The 16003-nt window shown below is 39.5% G+C and overlaps 1 protein-coding gene across 1 annotated transcript in view; it reads right to left on the bottom strand.

Annotated features, from left to right (window-relative positions):
• Positions 1 to 11741: 11741 nt before the first annotated feature.
• SLITRK2 (SLIT and NTRK like family member 2) overlaps positions 11742 to 16003 on the bottom strand; it is an 8226-nt gene continuing 3964 nt past the window's right edge. Inside the window, exons 2-3 of the mRNA XM_006911762.3 lie at positions 15730 to 15783; positions 11742 to 15246 (exon numbers count right to left, since the gene is read on the bottom strand). Coding sequence (XP_006911824.1) covers positions 12666 to 15203 — 2538 coding nt within the window. The 5' untranslated portion in view covers positions 15204 to 15246; positions 15730 to 15783 and the 3' untranslated portion in view covers positions 11742 to 12665. The remainder of the gene's footprint in view (positions 15247 to 15729; positions 15784 to 16003) is intronic.

The following is a 16003-nucleotide window of genomic DNA, read 5'->3' on the forward strand; positions in this document are numbered from 1 at the left end:
CCTGCCTGTCCCGCCGGCTCAAGACTCAGAGCCTCTGCCCTACTTGGCACTATTGGGATTTTGTCAGCCCGAGGAATCAATGGGTAATGTGCCTGAGTGCTTTTATTTAAAAAATGTAAGCCCTAAGCTTTGAGCCCAACATATAGTCTGTACTTCCTAAGTCACACCAACGCCCCCGCAGCCTTTCAATAACTGATGCGTTTTCAGGTCGGAAAGACCAAATACATCAATCAAAGACACTGTTATCCCTAGGGCTCATTCATTTGCATTCTAAGTAAGACCCAATGTTTGTGGGTCAGATGTAAACAAAAGACCGATATGTGGCCCAACATCTCAGGCTTCCGAAAGCTCCTGGTTTCAAAGGCAGCTGTGAGGTTTGCCCATGCGCAGCTCCTGTGTGCCTGACAAATGCTTGATAGAAATCCTTGCATGGGCGTCGGGGGAGTTTTTGCTTGTACAATGCTGTCATGATGTGACCTTTCTCATTTACTATTTAAAGAGTTTTGCTAAGAATAACTGTGAAAATTTATCCGGGTGCCATTTAATGGAAATCCTCAAAGGCTGTTGAAGCAATTTCATTTACAATGAAGCAATAGAAGATAATCGAAATATCCCGATCCTGTGACTCAGGCTTTCATCATATCCACCCCACTCTAACTTACTGTGTCAACTTTTCCAAGTTCCCTTCTCTTCAAAATGCTTCTGTTTCTTTATGTTCTTAAATGGAGAAAATTCTGCTCCCTCCTTTTTTCCTTCCTTTTTAAGGCCATTGTGACGAATGAAACCTGGGCCCATTGGAAGTTATTCTTGTGGTCACAGCTTAGATGACAGAGGTAAATAGAGAGTTTAAAAAAGTCCACAATTACTTTCCTACAAAGCTTAGCCAAATTATATAAAGCTTTTTTTTTTTTACCTGCCCTACGAAACCCAAATTGCTATTCTCACATTGCAAAATCATTTGGCTGCTCTTACCGGCTATACACAGTTGAGATAAGAACAGGCTGTGCACAGAACAGAAAAACTGCACACCCCCTCCCCCCTCCATGTGACTGCTTTAGTACTGGATGCTTTTATTTTTCTTAAACACACACACTCACACTCGTTCTGAATTAGCTTAAAAAATGTGTAAAATGTAAATTTTAAAAAGTGTTTAAAAAGAGAAGCAGCTGCACTGTCATTTAGTGTGAGACCTCATCTGAGAAGTCAGTGGAATGAGAGAGACACATAACTAGAAAAAGAGTTGCAGGATGTTCAAAACGTAGTGGTCCTAGTAGAGACGGCTCTGCCTTAGGCAAAAGGAATTCGTGGCAAGTTAACTGAGTCACTGATGTCACAGACCCAGGACTGGTTATGTCACTTATGAAGCCCAGTGCAAAATGAAAATATAGGGTTCCTTGTTCAAAAGTTACTCATATTTCTGAGAACCATCAGAGCAGCTGAAAATTAAACCAAATGTGGGATGCTTTTAAGCTTGAGTCCCTGGGCAACTGTACAGGTTGCACACCTGTGAGGTGAGCCTTGCACAGATCCAAGACCCAGATGGCCTATGTGAATCTCAGGTAAACCCACAATTTCTTCCCAGTTGGCCACAGGTTTCTCCTCTCATAACCAACCTCCTTCAAAGTTCTCTCAGTTCAGAATCCATGATGAAAAGTCCTTTTTTTCTTTATCCATTCACTTTTTTCCCTAGAGAATATAAGTATTATTAAACTAAGAACCAGCTGATGATAAAAGATGGATGCATTACTAAATATGGCTCTCTAAAAGATCAGTCTGTACTCCCAGCTTGTGGACAGTCTGTGGTTGAACAGAAGAGTGTGGTGTCTTGGCTTCATATTCTTTTCATTTTCTTAATCACGAGGATTCACTTCCTTAATCCTGAATCACCACAGCAGCTTCCTGGAGCCCAGTGTCCTCTCTGCTCTAATGCACAGATCACTCTTTCTGCTAGAAGACTCGTGTCTTCTCTGTTTATCCAGTGAGACCTAGTGGTTGAATTCACAGGACATGGGCTTAAAATCTGTCTGAACTGGTTTCTAATCACACCTTTGCCACTTTCTGTTTTGTTTAACGAATACATTTTATTTTGCAAATATTAACTCACTGATCCTCATAACCACCCTGTGAAGGAAAATATCCTTGTCACCTTGTTTCAAATGAGAAAACTGAGGCCCAGAGATGTTAAGTGACTTGCCCAACGTCACTCAGTTGGTGAGCGGCAGAGCTGGGTTTCAAATCTCCACATGCTGGTTCCCAAACGCCTGTTCTTAACACTTCTCTTTGCTGACTCACTGAACTAGGTGGCCTCTCCCTCCCTCCACTCACCGGGACACTGAGCCAGCTACCAAACCTCCCTAAACCTCAATTTCCTCATTGAAACCCACATATAATAATCTCAAATAGTGATAATCAGTATTAATATTAGAGATGCACATGAAGTACTTTATAAGGCCCTATACAAATATTAAGAGTTCTACGACTTTCACTTTGCTTGAGGAACCTTCCATTATTTATGAAATCAAGTCCAAATTCCTTACTCTGTCTTTCAAAGCCATCAAGAGGTAATTCAAGCCAGTCCTTCCATTCTCTTCACTGTTTTTTGCACACTTATTTCTATCTTTCTATTTTCCAGCTTGCTGATTCCCCAAGCCTTTCCTCGATTCAAGGCTCTTTTTGTGTCCCACCTCCTCCAAACAGCCTTCTCAGATAGTGCCAGTCTAGTCTGCATTGATCTTTTTCCTTTCTGATCTTGACCTCTCATACCCCTTTCGTGGATAATTAGCCCATCTTCCCAACTTGGTTATATATTCCCTGACGGCAGGAGCCATGTCTTATTTCGAGTGTATGTTATGTCTCCCTGACATGTAGGAGGTCCTTGATGCCTAGACAGTGGCTAGTGGTGTTTCCTTTTCACCCCAGAGTCATCCCAGTGCTGCACATAGGCTGGGCCTTCAGGAACACTTGTGGATTTGTTTTACATGTGCACAGCATCTGCTCAAGTGTTCGGCACACAATGAGCACTCTATAAATTGTATTTTTAGAGACAATCTGTTACCACATGAGGACTACCAGAAATTACTCATACTCTTTGTGTAAATGAATTTATACAATTATAATGTTTAGGAGCTGGAATAAGGAAGAGGGAAAGAAAATCATGAGACTATTTTTTTAAGCCAAAAGGAACAATAGAACTTCTAGTCCAAATGTTTTGACTCATTCGTCATAAGAACAGGTGTGAGGCTTGTTAAAAATAATTTGTTATTAATGATTGTTAATGTATCAAGTTTGTGAATGATTTACTATTTTGTGTGTGTGTGAATTGAAATGGATTCTAGGTTTCTCCAGTAATAAGCTCTTTTGTATTTCATTGCTTTCTTGACTGGGAAATTAAGTCTAGCTGCTTCTTTTCTCAGATAAGGAAACTGAGGCTCAGAGTCGAGAAGGAACTGGTGCAATGTCACACAGTGAGTTAGCAGAGAGAGAGACATGGAGGCCAAACCTTAGGGCTCCTTGACCTCTGGTGAATGATCTTGCCACTGTCCTCAGATCCCCCTCAGTGAGCAAATCAGAAGGAATCAGTGTGAGTGAAGAGCAAAATCAAACAGAACCCAGTAAAATTCAAAATCTTGGTTGTATAGGAAAATGTTTCTTTCCTGGTCAGAGATCAAAACTTGGAGATGAGTTCTCTTGGAGAGGCAAGGGAAGAGAATTTTGTGAAGCTACCTATTTCTTGGCCCTCTGTTCGAAATCATTTGAGAAAGTGTATATTTACCCCTTTCTCCCTGAGACTTTACCTTGACTTTGTACAAATATTCATCCTTGGATATTTGATTTTGTTCTAGAGAAAAAGCCAGAAAGTCCAACTAAAAACAATAGCAAACTGTATCAACACAGGCAGAGCCTCCCCATTTTAATCTGTAAGAGCAGAAGAATTCACTTATTTTTAAAATTTCAGAACATTTGAGCTGTTTGCATAGAACAGAACAACATTCTGATGAATTTGTACCAACAAAATCTAAAAGTAATGAGATTCTTTCAACAAACCCCTCTCTCAAATTACCTAGATTATTGCTTAAAAAGTATTTGCTTTGCAGACTTTCACTTTTTACTAAATAAAATATATTTAGTTCCCAAATTTCAAGTCCAGCATTCGAAATGTAATCATACTCTAAGTCTTTAGTGTCTCAATGGCATCCTATTTATTTATTTTTTAAGATGATGGCTTGGACAAAGATAACCTACATTTTCTTTTTCATAACTTTCTGTGACATGACAGAAGAAACCACACAGCAAAGTGTAGATGGATGTTCCTTTCATTCACTAATGCTTTTAATAAGCCCTTCAGAAACCTCTGAAAAGTGGAGGATTTTGAATGGCTGTTTCTTCCTCTTTTTTCACTGTTGCAAAGATCATGTCAGTTGAATATTACAAGATTGAGGGCTTTATTTCTTTGTTTATTTCCAGTTAAAATCTATTTCACCAGATAGAGACACATTGGCCCAGCAATAAAACAATGGCTAAAGTTTATGATCAGGAAGAGGCCAAACACCACTTGTCAGCTAAGAGCTTTGCTCACTGGAATGAATCATTGATTTTCAGAAGCTCAACTGAATTGTCCAAGGGTCCATCAGTTTTCCTGGTGATAAGAGACTTGGCAGTGTTGGCTAAAAGGGTGGGATGATGAAAAACTAAACAGGCAAACTGCTGTATGCCCCGAAATGTGAAAACACAATCTTTTTAGATTCATAGTTTAACTTTCTTAATTATCACACAAAATAATTAAACTCATCAACCCCAGAGACAACTTTCCTGCAAAACAGCTAAATGAAAAACCCATCAACTCCCCCGCTAACCCCCACCACCAAAAGAATCAGTAGGATGTAGTGATTTACAAAGAAGTAAGAAAAGTGGTTTGAACATTTTTTTAAAACTCAAGTTTACAAAGAGAAATTAACCCAAGACAAATGGTACATTTGAATATTGTAAAAATAAAATCAGAGGGAAAGGGGGAGGAGGAGGGAGGCAGAAAAAGGTAAATGGGGTCAAATATATGGTGATAGAAGGAGATTTGACTTTGAGTGGAGAGCACACAATGCAGTATACAGATGATGTATTATAGATTCGTACATTTGAAACCTGTATGATTTTATTAAACAATGTCACTCCAATAAATTTAATAATAAAATAAAATCAGAGTAAGGCTAGTCCAAATTAGAAAATGAGATTTTCAGACTTGAATCACCTGAATAATTGTCTCAATACTCTGGTTTGTGTGTAGCAACCACTTTCAAAATAGCCTAGAATCTTAGAGCACTAAAGTTGGATATGTCCATTGAGTTCATCCAGTTCAATACTATTCCCAGATGGGGAAATTGACACCCAAGGAGACCTATGACTTGTCCTTATAGCTTTTTAGCTGCATGAAGATCAGAACCCCAGATTCTGGGACTCTTCATTATGAAACACTACCTGTAGATTCTTATTTTATATAAATCAGACTATATGAGACAACTGTGTTCTGACAGAAATATGATTTCATATAGTTTTGAGCCCAATGATTTTCTCTCCTATCTGGAAGACTTAAACAAAACAATAAAACACACAGAGCCACAGGAAAAACTAAATGATAAGTTCTGGAAGAATTCATCATTCAAGCTTGTCTGGGAGTGCATTTTCTCTCAACTCGGAATCTCCCAATTCCAAAAACCAATATAAAGACAGTCTCACAGCTCAGCAGTAAAGCTGCTTTTAATTCTACAATGAGATCATTGGGTTCAATAGACAGACTCAAGTAGCACTTAAAATTAGGCCTGCCTGCATGAAATGAACTTTGGATCCCGGCCATGTGTTACCGTAACTTCTCTGCTATCCTCATCGGGTGTGTCTTTGTGTGTGTGTGCACGCATGTGTGTGCACGTGCACACGTGTGTGTGTGTGTGTGTGTTTCTCATGAGTTCTGAAAATGTTCCAACTAAATATTTGTTTAACACTTCATGGAACGGCTAAAAATCTATTGTAATTATGCTTTGAACTTAGATCCTCCAGTTTTCAACTTTTTCATGTTCACATGAGAGCCAAAGTCTTATTCATTTATTCATTAACCTGTCTCCCGTTTGCCCCGAGAATACTCGCTGGTGGAGCTAGCGGCTGCAGTGTTTACTGTGAGATAATTTGCAGATTACAGTCCTAATCTTATCCCCAAAGTTTGCCATGAAACATCTCTCTTTTATTATTTTTGCATCACTCTAGTATATCGATAATCTTTGGAAACAAATGACATCATTATATTTATAGCATTCTGCTTTTAGCAGTGGTATTTCCATTTACAAAATACAGTAATTCTCGACTGATGAAAATGTCAAATCCTAGAAAACATAGCATTCCTATGTGTGATGTTAAATGAACGCTGGCAGCCGGCTGCACTTTATTTTTTCCCTAAATGGGAAAAGGGTTAAAGAAATGTTTATGGGAAAGTTATGTTCCAAAACACTATGTCAAGTATTAACAATGTGAAGGTGAAAGGGGTTTGATAAGCAAGGGCCTTGGCTGGGGATTCACCCAGATAGACGCCCTTCACCTGTCCTGTCCGCCCAACAGTCACTTTGTGAGCCAGATCCATGTGGTAGCCAACATTCTGTCAAGGTCAAGTATGGCCCAAAATGCCAAGTAACTGGATCTGACAGATTATTAGCTCAAATGTTCCTTTTTGGGATAATGTTGATAGCAAACAAAACAATATTTGAAAATCAAATGAATAAAAATGATGTTTAACTAATTATAAAGCAGTTGCCTGGGAAAACATGGATCAGGTGCATTTCCAGCCCCCATTCAGGAATGACAACATCTATTTTGATGGCCTTTGCCAGTATAAACAGACACATATGACTTGCTGATGTTTTATATTACTCATGTTCAGAATGGGGAGCTGTATATTACTTTCATTCTCATATCATTTCAACAAATCTTTTTAAAGGATTGGACAATCTACTGTACTAAGCACTAACTCTTTTTCTCCAACAAAACACTTTAAAATGAAGCTATTCCAATAATTTCAGCTACTCTGTGAAGGCTACATGAATAAACTGAATATATTGTGCACATAGCAAATTAATAATCTCAAGAGATTGTTTTAATCTGTTTTAAGTCCTTGCTTTCACCACAGGAATCTCAAACCCTTTGTTATGTTGTACATTTGTGAATGGAGCATACCTGGAATATATATTGTGATGGTCAACCAAATGCAAACAGCCAAGGAAGTCACTTTGCTATGATATCACAATAACAGCAATGAATGCCCCTTCCCTCATCTCATTTAATTTGTCTTTCAGAATATAGTGATAGCATCTCCGTTAATAAATTTATAATTTCTTTTCCTTCAGTTTGCATGTAAATGTGTCTCATATTTTTTTTAATATAAATTTATTAAGTCAGTTATATTAGAACTTTATAATGAAAAGCAGTTGGCTTTGGTGTGGGTGAGAGTGTGTGTGGGGGAGGGGGAAATCAATTCCTAGAGAAACAAGTCTATTTGAATTGTTTTTGTTGATTTTTAACAGTCCGATACTAATGGGCATTCATGGAAAAGAAATAATATGTCTTTAAAAGAGCTCATTTTACCTTTAATATGTAAATTATGATCATATAAAGAGAGACCTTAATTTGTAGACATTTCAACAGTATATATCAAGGCAAAGAGGATGGTTTCAGTAATACTTTGTAATGAATTCCTCTTAAGATTCTGAAGAATTTTTCTAATTCAAATGTTCATTTTTAGTGAATATTTATTTATTAACTGAAAGCTAACTACAGCATAAAATAACTGTGTAAACAGTTTATGCAGTAAAACACAATATCATTTGATCACATTTCCAATATTTCATTTTGCCTACTAACAGCCCAAAAGATGACATTCATTTTTTAAAACAATGTCACTATTTGGCACAGAAGTGTATTTACACGAGAGCTTGTTTCATTTGCCATTTATTCCAATAACTTGAGAACAATTATTTGCAACTAAATCTAACAGTATTTGTACAAGTACTTTCAAGCTAAAATACTACTAAAAAATTCCAACACACATGCAATTCAATATGTTTACATAATAACATATTTATTATAAAACTTATGACTCTAAGCACTTTATAGGATGTGAATACAGGAGTCACTCCACCCTCTAATGAAACATGGCCACATCTGAGAGGAGACGCTGCTGAGCAGAAGAATCCTGTGTTCAATTAAGTTGAAATGGGTTGGCTACTCGGACTGTTCAGGAATGCTACTGCACCATCATAGAATCGCTTGATAGCTCAATTCACACAAAACTGCAGCAGATTTTCAAGTATAAGCCCTTAGCAACCAAGAAACTGGTAGTACAAGCAGCATTGACAAAACACACTCTTATTATGCAGGTGGGCTCTGTTTTAAGCAAAGTCAATACTGAAAATCCAAATATACAAAACAGATAAATTAGAGAGTGATTATTTGTATTATAAAATGATTTTCTGCTTTATAAAAGGATTCACAAGGTTCCTCTAAATGGCACTTCCCCTAATGCATTTAAAATACAATTTGATTTTCAAAACTTCAATTTACACATGACTTTTTGCACAACCATTGTGAGAAGCAAAGTACACCTATATACAGTACTTAATTTTCTCTCAGGATTTAGGTAAGTGCCTTATTGTAGCGGTAAAAGACACTTAAGCTAAAATGTTATCTTTTAAGCCACTGAAATAATAAAGCAAATATTGCCTCTAAAGCATGGATATTCCAGAAAATTAAAGTATATTTGTGACTGTGTATTTACATTTTTGGGACTCATCCTTCCATTGTACATCTTTAGATAGCACATGTATATAGCTATCTTCAGGCCATAATATTGGGCCTTGTTCTGCAGAAATTTATTGTATATTATTTTAGTGTTTTTTTCCCCTTTTTAGCTGTGTAACTGTAAAGAGATGTTAACAGTGGTTACACTGTAGCTATTCTATTTATGATATATCTGTTTTATACTTCATTGCACAGAATCAGCTATAAAAAATGCAACATCCTGTATTTCATTACTGTTTCCACTGTTTACTCCAGGTGATCGTCATTCCTCTATGAGCACTAAGCTCACTGCAGGGGGTACAGGTGAGGGGGTGGGGCAGAGATCCTGTCTACTGTGTTTCTGTGTCCCCTAAGCACACAGCACAGAGCCTGGCACCTAGGAAGCAAGCACTCAATAAGTATTTCTTGAATGAATGAAGAAATGACTGGATTGGGAGAATTGTCGGGAAGGCTTTCTTCACTCTCGCATCCAATCCGGTATGTTTCTGGAATGTGCACAATCAAAATGAATTTCCAGAGTCAAAAATCACAGAACCTCTCTCTTGTTCCTTATACTTTTTGTAAAATCCATAAGATATTGAGCCCTTGATGACATGGAAATACTTAGAAAAATTAAATCACCTTAGAGGTCAGAGGACAAAACAGAGGAAATCAAAGGGTTATTTCCTTACTCACCAACTGCCGGAGTGAACTAACAAAGCACACAGGTTGACCAGAGTCCAGAACCAAATCAGACTCTTGGCAATTGTGTCCAGACTGAAAAGTGGTACTTTTGAGTGTTTCAATACAAACTTAGCCACAGGTATATTCAGAAGCAGTGAAAGGAACTAATTAAGAGCAATAATCAAAGGGAATTACCATTTGCCATTTGTAGGTCCAGACACATAGATCTGTTCCAGGCAGGGCCAGGGGAGATCTGTTGACTGGAACCATTTCGCTGGGCCGATGCTCATACCTATTACAAGTTGCATGTAAAATAAAAGTGAAATAGCAAAATCCAGCTGTAGGAGATCAAAATAAAATATGTTTTGAAAGCACTTGAGTGGATACAGCAAAACGATATATAGTCAGTGGGGATGTTAAGAAGTTAATAAACATAAAGTGTGATAACATTAGAAAATAAAGTTTCAAAATATATGATGTATTATTCCTTGAAATGAAATAGTCTGGACCAAATTCAAATGATTTCATCATAAAATCTAATACAAATAAAGTACATATCTAAAAAGTTTGAGAATCTAGAATATAACCATAATTATTAAGCAAGAGTTTATGAATCTGAATTCTTCCAGGAGGCCTCTTTAAAATCATGTAACTAAATGAATATTAAGCTATCTCTATTTAAAATTAATGAATTAGTTTTTCTATGGATAATGGCATGTTACAGGGATGACTTTACTTTCAGGAGAATAAGAACAAACGCTGAAGTGGAATCGCTACATCAATAGTTCTAGTCATACAGTTTAAACCTAGGAACTATCTTAATAGAATATGTATACTAATTTCCCTTCATAATCATTTCCCAAAATACCTACCTCTGTATTCTTTGTTTATCATTATACCGAATGAGAGCAGCCACAAGAGGATTTTTGAAACTCTTTCATATATATAAACGCTTCACTCAAAGAGGAGTGGTTTCCAGGAGCTATGTCCAAGTTCAACTAGCATAATACTCCAGCTCCTTTTCTGTGAAATCTCTTTACATTAACTTTCTTGTAAATCATTGCAGCCCATCATTTTCAATTTTCATCTAATGGATTTAAATAAAAATTATGATCTCCGATCAAGGAACGAACATGTTAGCTTGTCACTGTGAATATTCAGAGATTCTAGGTTGTCGGAGGTATTTTTTTTTTCTGAACGCCCTTTACATTTATATATACACAATTACCTTCTATTGTTAAAAAAATGATTTTGCACCAGTCATTATTAATCCAAATAATTTGGATTTAAGTAATTCTTAATTGAAAGCCTATCACATGAATTGTTTATAGTGGCAGACGATATACTATTAGTCATTTTAAAGCTTTAAAAGTAAGTTATCAGGATCCACTTCAATCTCCACACGATAATAAAGGATTATTATGTTCAGTAACCTATTTATGAAAAGGAAACAGTGTGCTTCTTTCAGACTCCATCAATGCTTTAATAAGGATTTGAAAAGCTGGACTACTTTATATGCAGATCACCATCCCAGTTGCATAAGGATTTACAATAGACAAAACAAAACTATTTTTTGTTGTAAAGAAGGGCTGTTTGTTTAAATCACACAATAATGTTTGCATCTAAAAATTATTTACAGGCTAATAAGGCTTCATAAACATTATATAGACTTGGTTAGTTAAGATCATTTTAATGCTAAGACCAAAACAAAAGGCTGCTCAAACTCACAAGGAAAAAATCAAGAAACACATGCCTAAAGAAGGCAGAAGAACAAAATGCTTACTTTCTTGATTAAGGTACTTATTAATTAATTTGGAGATGCAAATAGAATATGATTTGATAGCACCTCGTTAACGCTTCAAGAAACTCAAGAGGAAAACCCTGCTTTCTTTGAACATGTGAAAATTGAGAAGGACTCTAAGTCTAAACTTTAATCCCAAAAGAAAGTAATGTATACATTTCTCTCTGCCGCCTTGAATTTGCAGAGAACTTACTTGGGAAGTTTTAAGCTCACCTTTGAAGTCTTCCTTCAAGGTATTTAATGGCTCATATGTCTTTATTAAATGAGGTGTGTGGCGGCCTCTACTGGTGTGTGTTTATAGAAAATGTTTTGATAGGCAGAAAAAATATTAATTTCAATTAAAAAGTTAGAAATACAGACTCTGTCATTTAAATATATAAAAATATCTAATTTAATGCAGAAAAAATATATTACAAGTTGTGTAATGTACTCTTAATTAGGAAAATAATCTAAAACACTGACCATGTTAGTGTAAAATAATAATTTACCGAAGGGCATTAATTGTTCAATTCACTCTGATATTGGGTTAAATATATTTTATTAATGAATTATAATCCCATCTGAGGTGGTTTATTACCTCTAGTCCACTGTTAAATCCCCTTAGTTGACTTAAATAAAATCACTTAGAACAAACCCAGAGGAAAGGAAATATTTTACAGTTAAATCTATAAAGTCCTAGAACTAGAATCATTTCATGACAGGCTGGTTTCTATAACTCAAGCAAACTGTACGTTGACTTCATATAGCTGACATTTAGATCTATTTTACAATGTTTTTAATTTCAAAAATACAACACATTAAAATATGTTCAATTTATCAAAGCTAAAAGCAACATTTAAGTAATGTACTTAAAGTGCAAAGGCACTTTAACACAAAGAAGTGATGCCTAGTGGCTATACTTGGTAACTGAAGATGGAAATACCATATATCATTATTTACAAAAGAATTTAGAGTCTCAAAAGATCTTTGGAGATCTTCTACAAAATACACTAAATAGCCATTTTCATTTGAAAAGTTTGCTTACTCTTTCTTCATTCACTATAATCTCCTCTTCCCATCCCCCACTGGAAAAATAAAAGAAAAAGAAACAAAACCATAAACAAAATATATGAAAAAGATGCATTGTAGAAACATTCATGTTCAGTGATGATTCCTAAGGAGAGAAGGGGGGTGGGAGGGAGCAAGAGAGAAATAATTTAAAGGAAAGCTTGAAAAAGCAGTATCATTGCTTCATCCCATTCCCCAAACATTTTCAAAGTCCCCCATTGACGCTGGGAAAGGGAGAACACAAACAAACACAAAAACAAATGCAGTGCTTCCAACAGTTTGGAGCAGCATCCTTTGATGCCATAGGGTTGTAAATGATTTCCCTTCACAGCTGACTGATTGCAGTTTGTTTTTCCAGAACTTCGAGGTAGTCTGGTTCTGATTGCGGCTTAGCTTGCAGTAAAGGGTGGTCGGGTTTTGACTGCCCCACAAAGCATTTCCTGGGAGTTCCATATAAAACGGTTTTATTGATTCTGTCTTGGTTTTGGCGTCGAGATTCATAAGAAGGGGCAAACTGCCTTTTAGGTAAGGTACAAAAGTTATAGTGGACTAGTCCTGCACTGGGGAGCTCCTTGACTCGCTCAGCAATATTCTGATACAGCAGCTCAGGCTCTCTTGGTGTGGCTGGCTTTTCTAGCAACTCAGTGGCACTTATAGTGTAAGCAAGAGTGGCTGGCTCTTCTTTTTTCTCCTCCAGGTTGCCGTAGCTGAATTCTTGCAGGTTTCGGTAATAGGCTACTGGGTCTCCTTCCTTCTGCATGTAGATGGGGTTTTGGCACATCTGCCCCACGGGTGGGGGGATATAGTTATAAACGTGGCCGTCCGTTTTATCCTGTGTCTCGCTGTTGTAAGACCCATATTGTAACTGGAAGGAACTTACATCTAAGTTGTTGGCACTCCTCGGAACACTTGGCACCCCCTTTCGGCGTTTCAGGACAAAGACGAATAAACCAGCCCCAAAACAGACAGATAAAATAAAGACAACAAGCAATCCTAAAATCAAGACGGAAAGTGGAACTTCAGTGTGTAGTTCAGGATAGGAACTGGGAGACACACTAAGCGACCGAGGTGTGTCTGTGTTGTGATTCATTGACAAAACAGTTCCGTCTGACAAGTTTGGGCTGTCTGGACAGATAGCCTCCCTCCCCAGAAACTTCAGTATCTCCCCTGCGTGCTTAGCGGGAGACTCACAGGTCACCTCATTGATGATGACAGGGGAATTGGCATGTTCTGTCCAGTCCTTTAGCCCCATGATGTCGCAGGTGCAGTCCCACGGGTTCTCTTGCAGATCTATCTGGATAAAAGCCGGAAGCTGATCCAGAACCCCTTTCACAGGCAAATGAGAAAAATGGTTGTTTCTCAGATTCAGCCTGGTGAGAGCCGTGCCCCCAAATATGTTATCAGGTAAGGACCTCAGCAGGTTGTTATTCAGAAATAGCAGCTGTAGGTTGATCAAAGCATCAAAGGTCAGCGGCTTAATTTCCTTAATGACATTATACTCTAAGTAGAGATACTGCAAGCTGTGCAGTCCATCAAACATAGAAGGATACAGCACTTCAAGGTAATTGCCATTCAGATAAAGTCTGCGTAAACTGGTCAGGTTTGTGAAGGCACCTTCCTGAATGACTGCGATCCTGTTGTTTCCTAGATGCAACAAATCCAAAGAACTGTAATCTAAGAGGTCATTCTTATAGACAGTTTGAAGATAGTTCCCTGTCAGGTAGAGTTTCTTTGGACTGGTAGGTTTGGGCTGCAGGTCGGAGATATTTGTGAATTTCCTTTCTTGGCAGTTTACGTTTAGACCGTTGTCTGAGCTCTGAGAGGTGCACACACAGCTACTGGGGCAGGTGAGGGGCACAGGGGACTTGGTCTGGTACACCATGATCGGGCCGAAGCTCTGCCTGTCCTTCGACACAGTGACCCGGGGAGTTGGACGATTTCTTATTTTGGGTGGCCGGCTGGCTTTTGGAGCCCTGGTTGGGTTGAGAGCAGGATTCATTGTCGGTGACGGCCTTTGGATGTGTGTGTCAGCATGGCCGCCCCTCTGACTGGAGTCACCGGCACTTTTTCTGGGACAGAGGTCTTGCCTGGTCAGTTGGGTCACATCTTTTCCATGCAGTCTAAAGGGAGTTTCACAGACAATCTCCCCCACAAAAACAGTTATGGTGTCTAGCCAGGCCTTGAGAGGAAGTAAGTCACAAGTGCAGTTCCACGGGTTTTCCTCCAGCTGAATCTCCATGATCCCTCCGATGTGTTCAAGGACACCAGCGAAAGGCATCACTTTCAGCCTATTTCCTCTCAGGTCTAAGTGGGTCAGCAGGACGAACCGGAACACATTGCTGGGTAGTGACAGCAGAAGGTTGTCATTCAGGATGAGCACTTTGAGCTTATTCAGTTTGCTGAATGCCCCTGCCTCGATAGCACTGATGTAATTGTAGTCAGCCTGGAGGTACTCCAGGCTCTCCAGGCCCAGGAACGTGTCCTCCCTCAGCACCTCGAGCTTGTTGTTGTTGAGGTGTAGTCTCTTGAGGGTTTTCAAGCCGCTGAATGCCCCAGTTCGGATCTCCTGCAGCCCGTTGTTACCGAGGTGGAGAGTCACGGCGTTGGAGTAGTTGACGAACTCGTTAGGGTACAGTCTGGTCAGGAGGTTTCCATTGAGGAAGAGCTGGTAGATTCGATACTGGGGGGGCTGGAGCAGGCTGACGGTTGTAAATCCTTTGTTTTCGCAGTTAATATTCAGTACGTTTTCCTTCTCTTCGCACAGGCAGCGGATCTTGCAAATGTCTTTGGCAGTTTTGCGACTCTCCGTCTGTAAGAACCCGGCCACGGTTAACACACTGAGGAACCAAACGCCGCTCAGCATCTTTAGGCACCGTCGGTGTCAGCTCAGGTACCTACAGGCAAACCTTCGGGAGGGGGGCGGGAGAGAGCAGGGTGCGGGGGAGAAAGAAACAAGGAAGCCCGATTAAAACGGCAAAGCCAGGGGGCGGAGTGGGAGGGAGGAGGGAGAATGCGAGGAGTGGGCCACACGGCAGAATGAAATCATTGCGTTTTTCAAAGCGGTTTCTCCTCTCTCCGCCACCCCCGTCCGCAGCCCACCCACACACGCATCCCCGAACACACATGCTTGCACCTGATTTCCCGGCGGGTCGCAGCCAGCCGCGGAGGCATTAGTAACCGAGTTGTCCTACTAAATCCAGCCCATCTCCTCCTCCCCTGGGGTATCTTGAAGAGATCTCGAGCGGCTCGCCCGTCCTGGGCTCGCAGCAGAAATTGCTTTACTTTTTTTTTTTTAACTGCGCAAAAAGGGGGTGGGAAAATCAGGGGACCGGCGGCGGGGGAGGGGGAGGATGGAAGAGCAATGAGAGCGCGGCGTGGGGGTTACTCACGCATCAGGAGAAGACGGGACCCCTCTCCTCCGCAGTCCGCCAGTAGTTTAGCATCTTCAGAAAAAGAGGGAGAGCAAGGTAAAAGAAGACGCCGCTTCCGGGGGCGATGCCCTGATTTCTGTTGGGTGATTTAATTTGGCCCGGGGGCGCGCAGAAATTAGAAATCCGGCAGGCAGCAGGAGAGGAAGAGAGGGTTGGAGCGGCGGGAAACTGAGCGGACCCGGACCCGGGGGCGCGTCTGCGTAGGAAGGTCGGGAAGCCGGCCGGCCGGGTC

This window comes from Pteropus alecto, unplaced genomic scaffold (assembly GCF_000325575.1).
Source record: "Pteropus alecto unplaced genomic scaffold, ASM32557v1 scaffold184, whole genome shotgun sequence".
Lineage (NCBI taxonomy): Eukaryota > Metazoa > Chordata > Mammalia > Chiroptera > Pteropodidae > Pteropus > Pteropus alecto.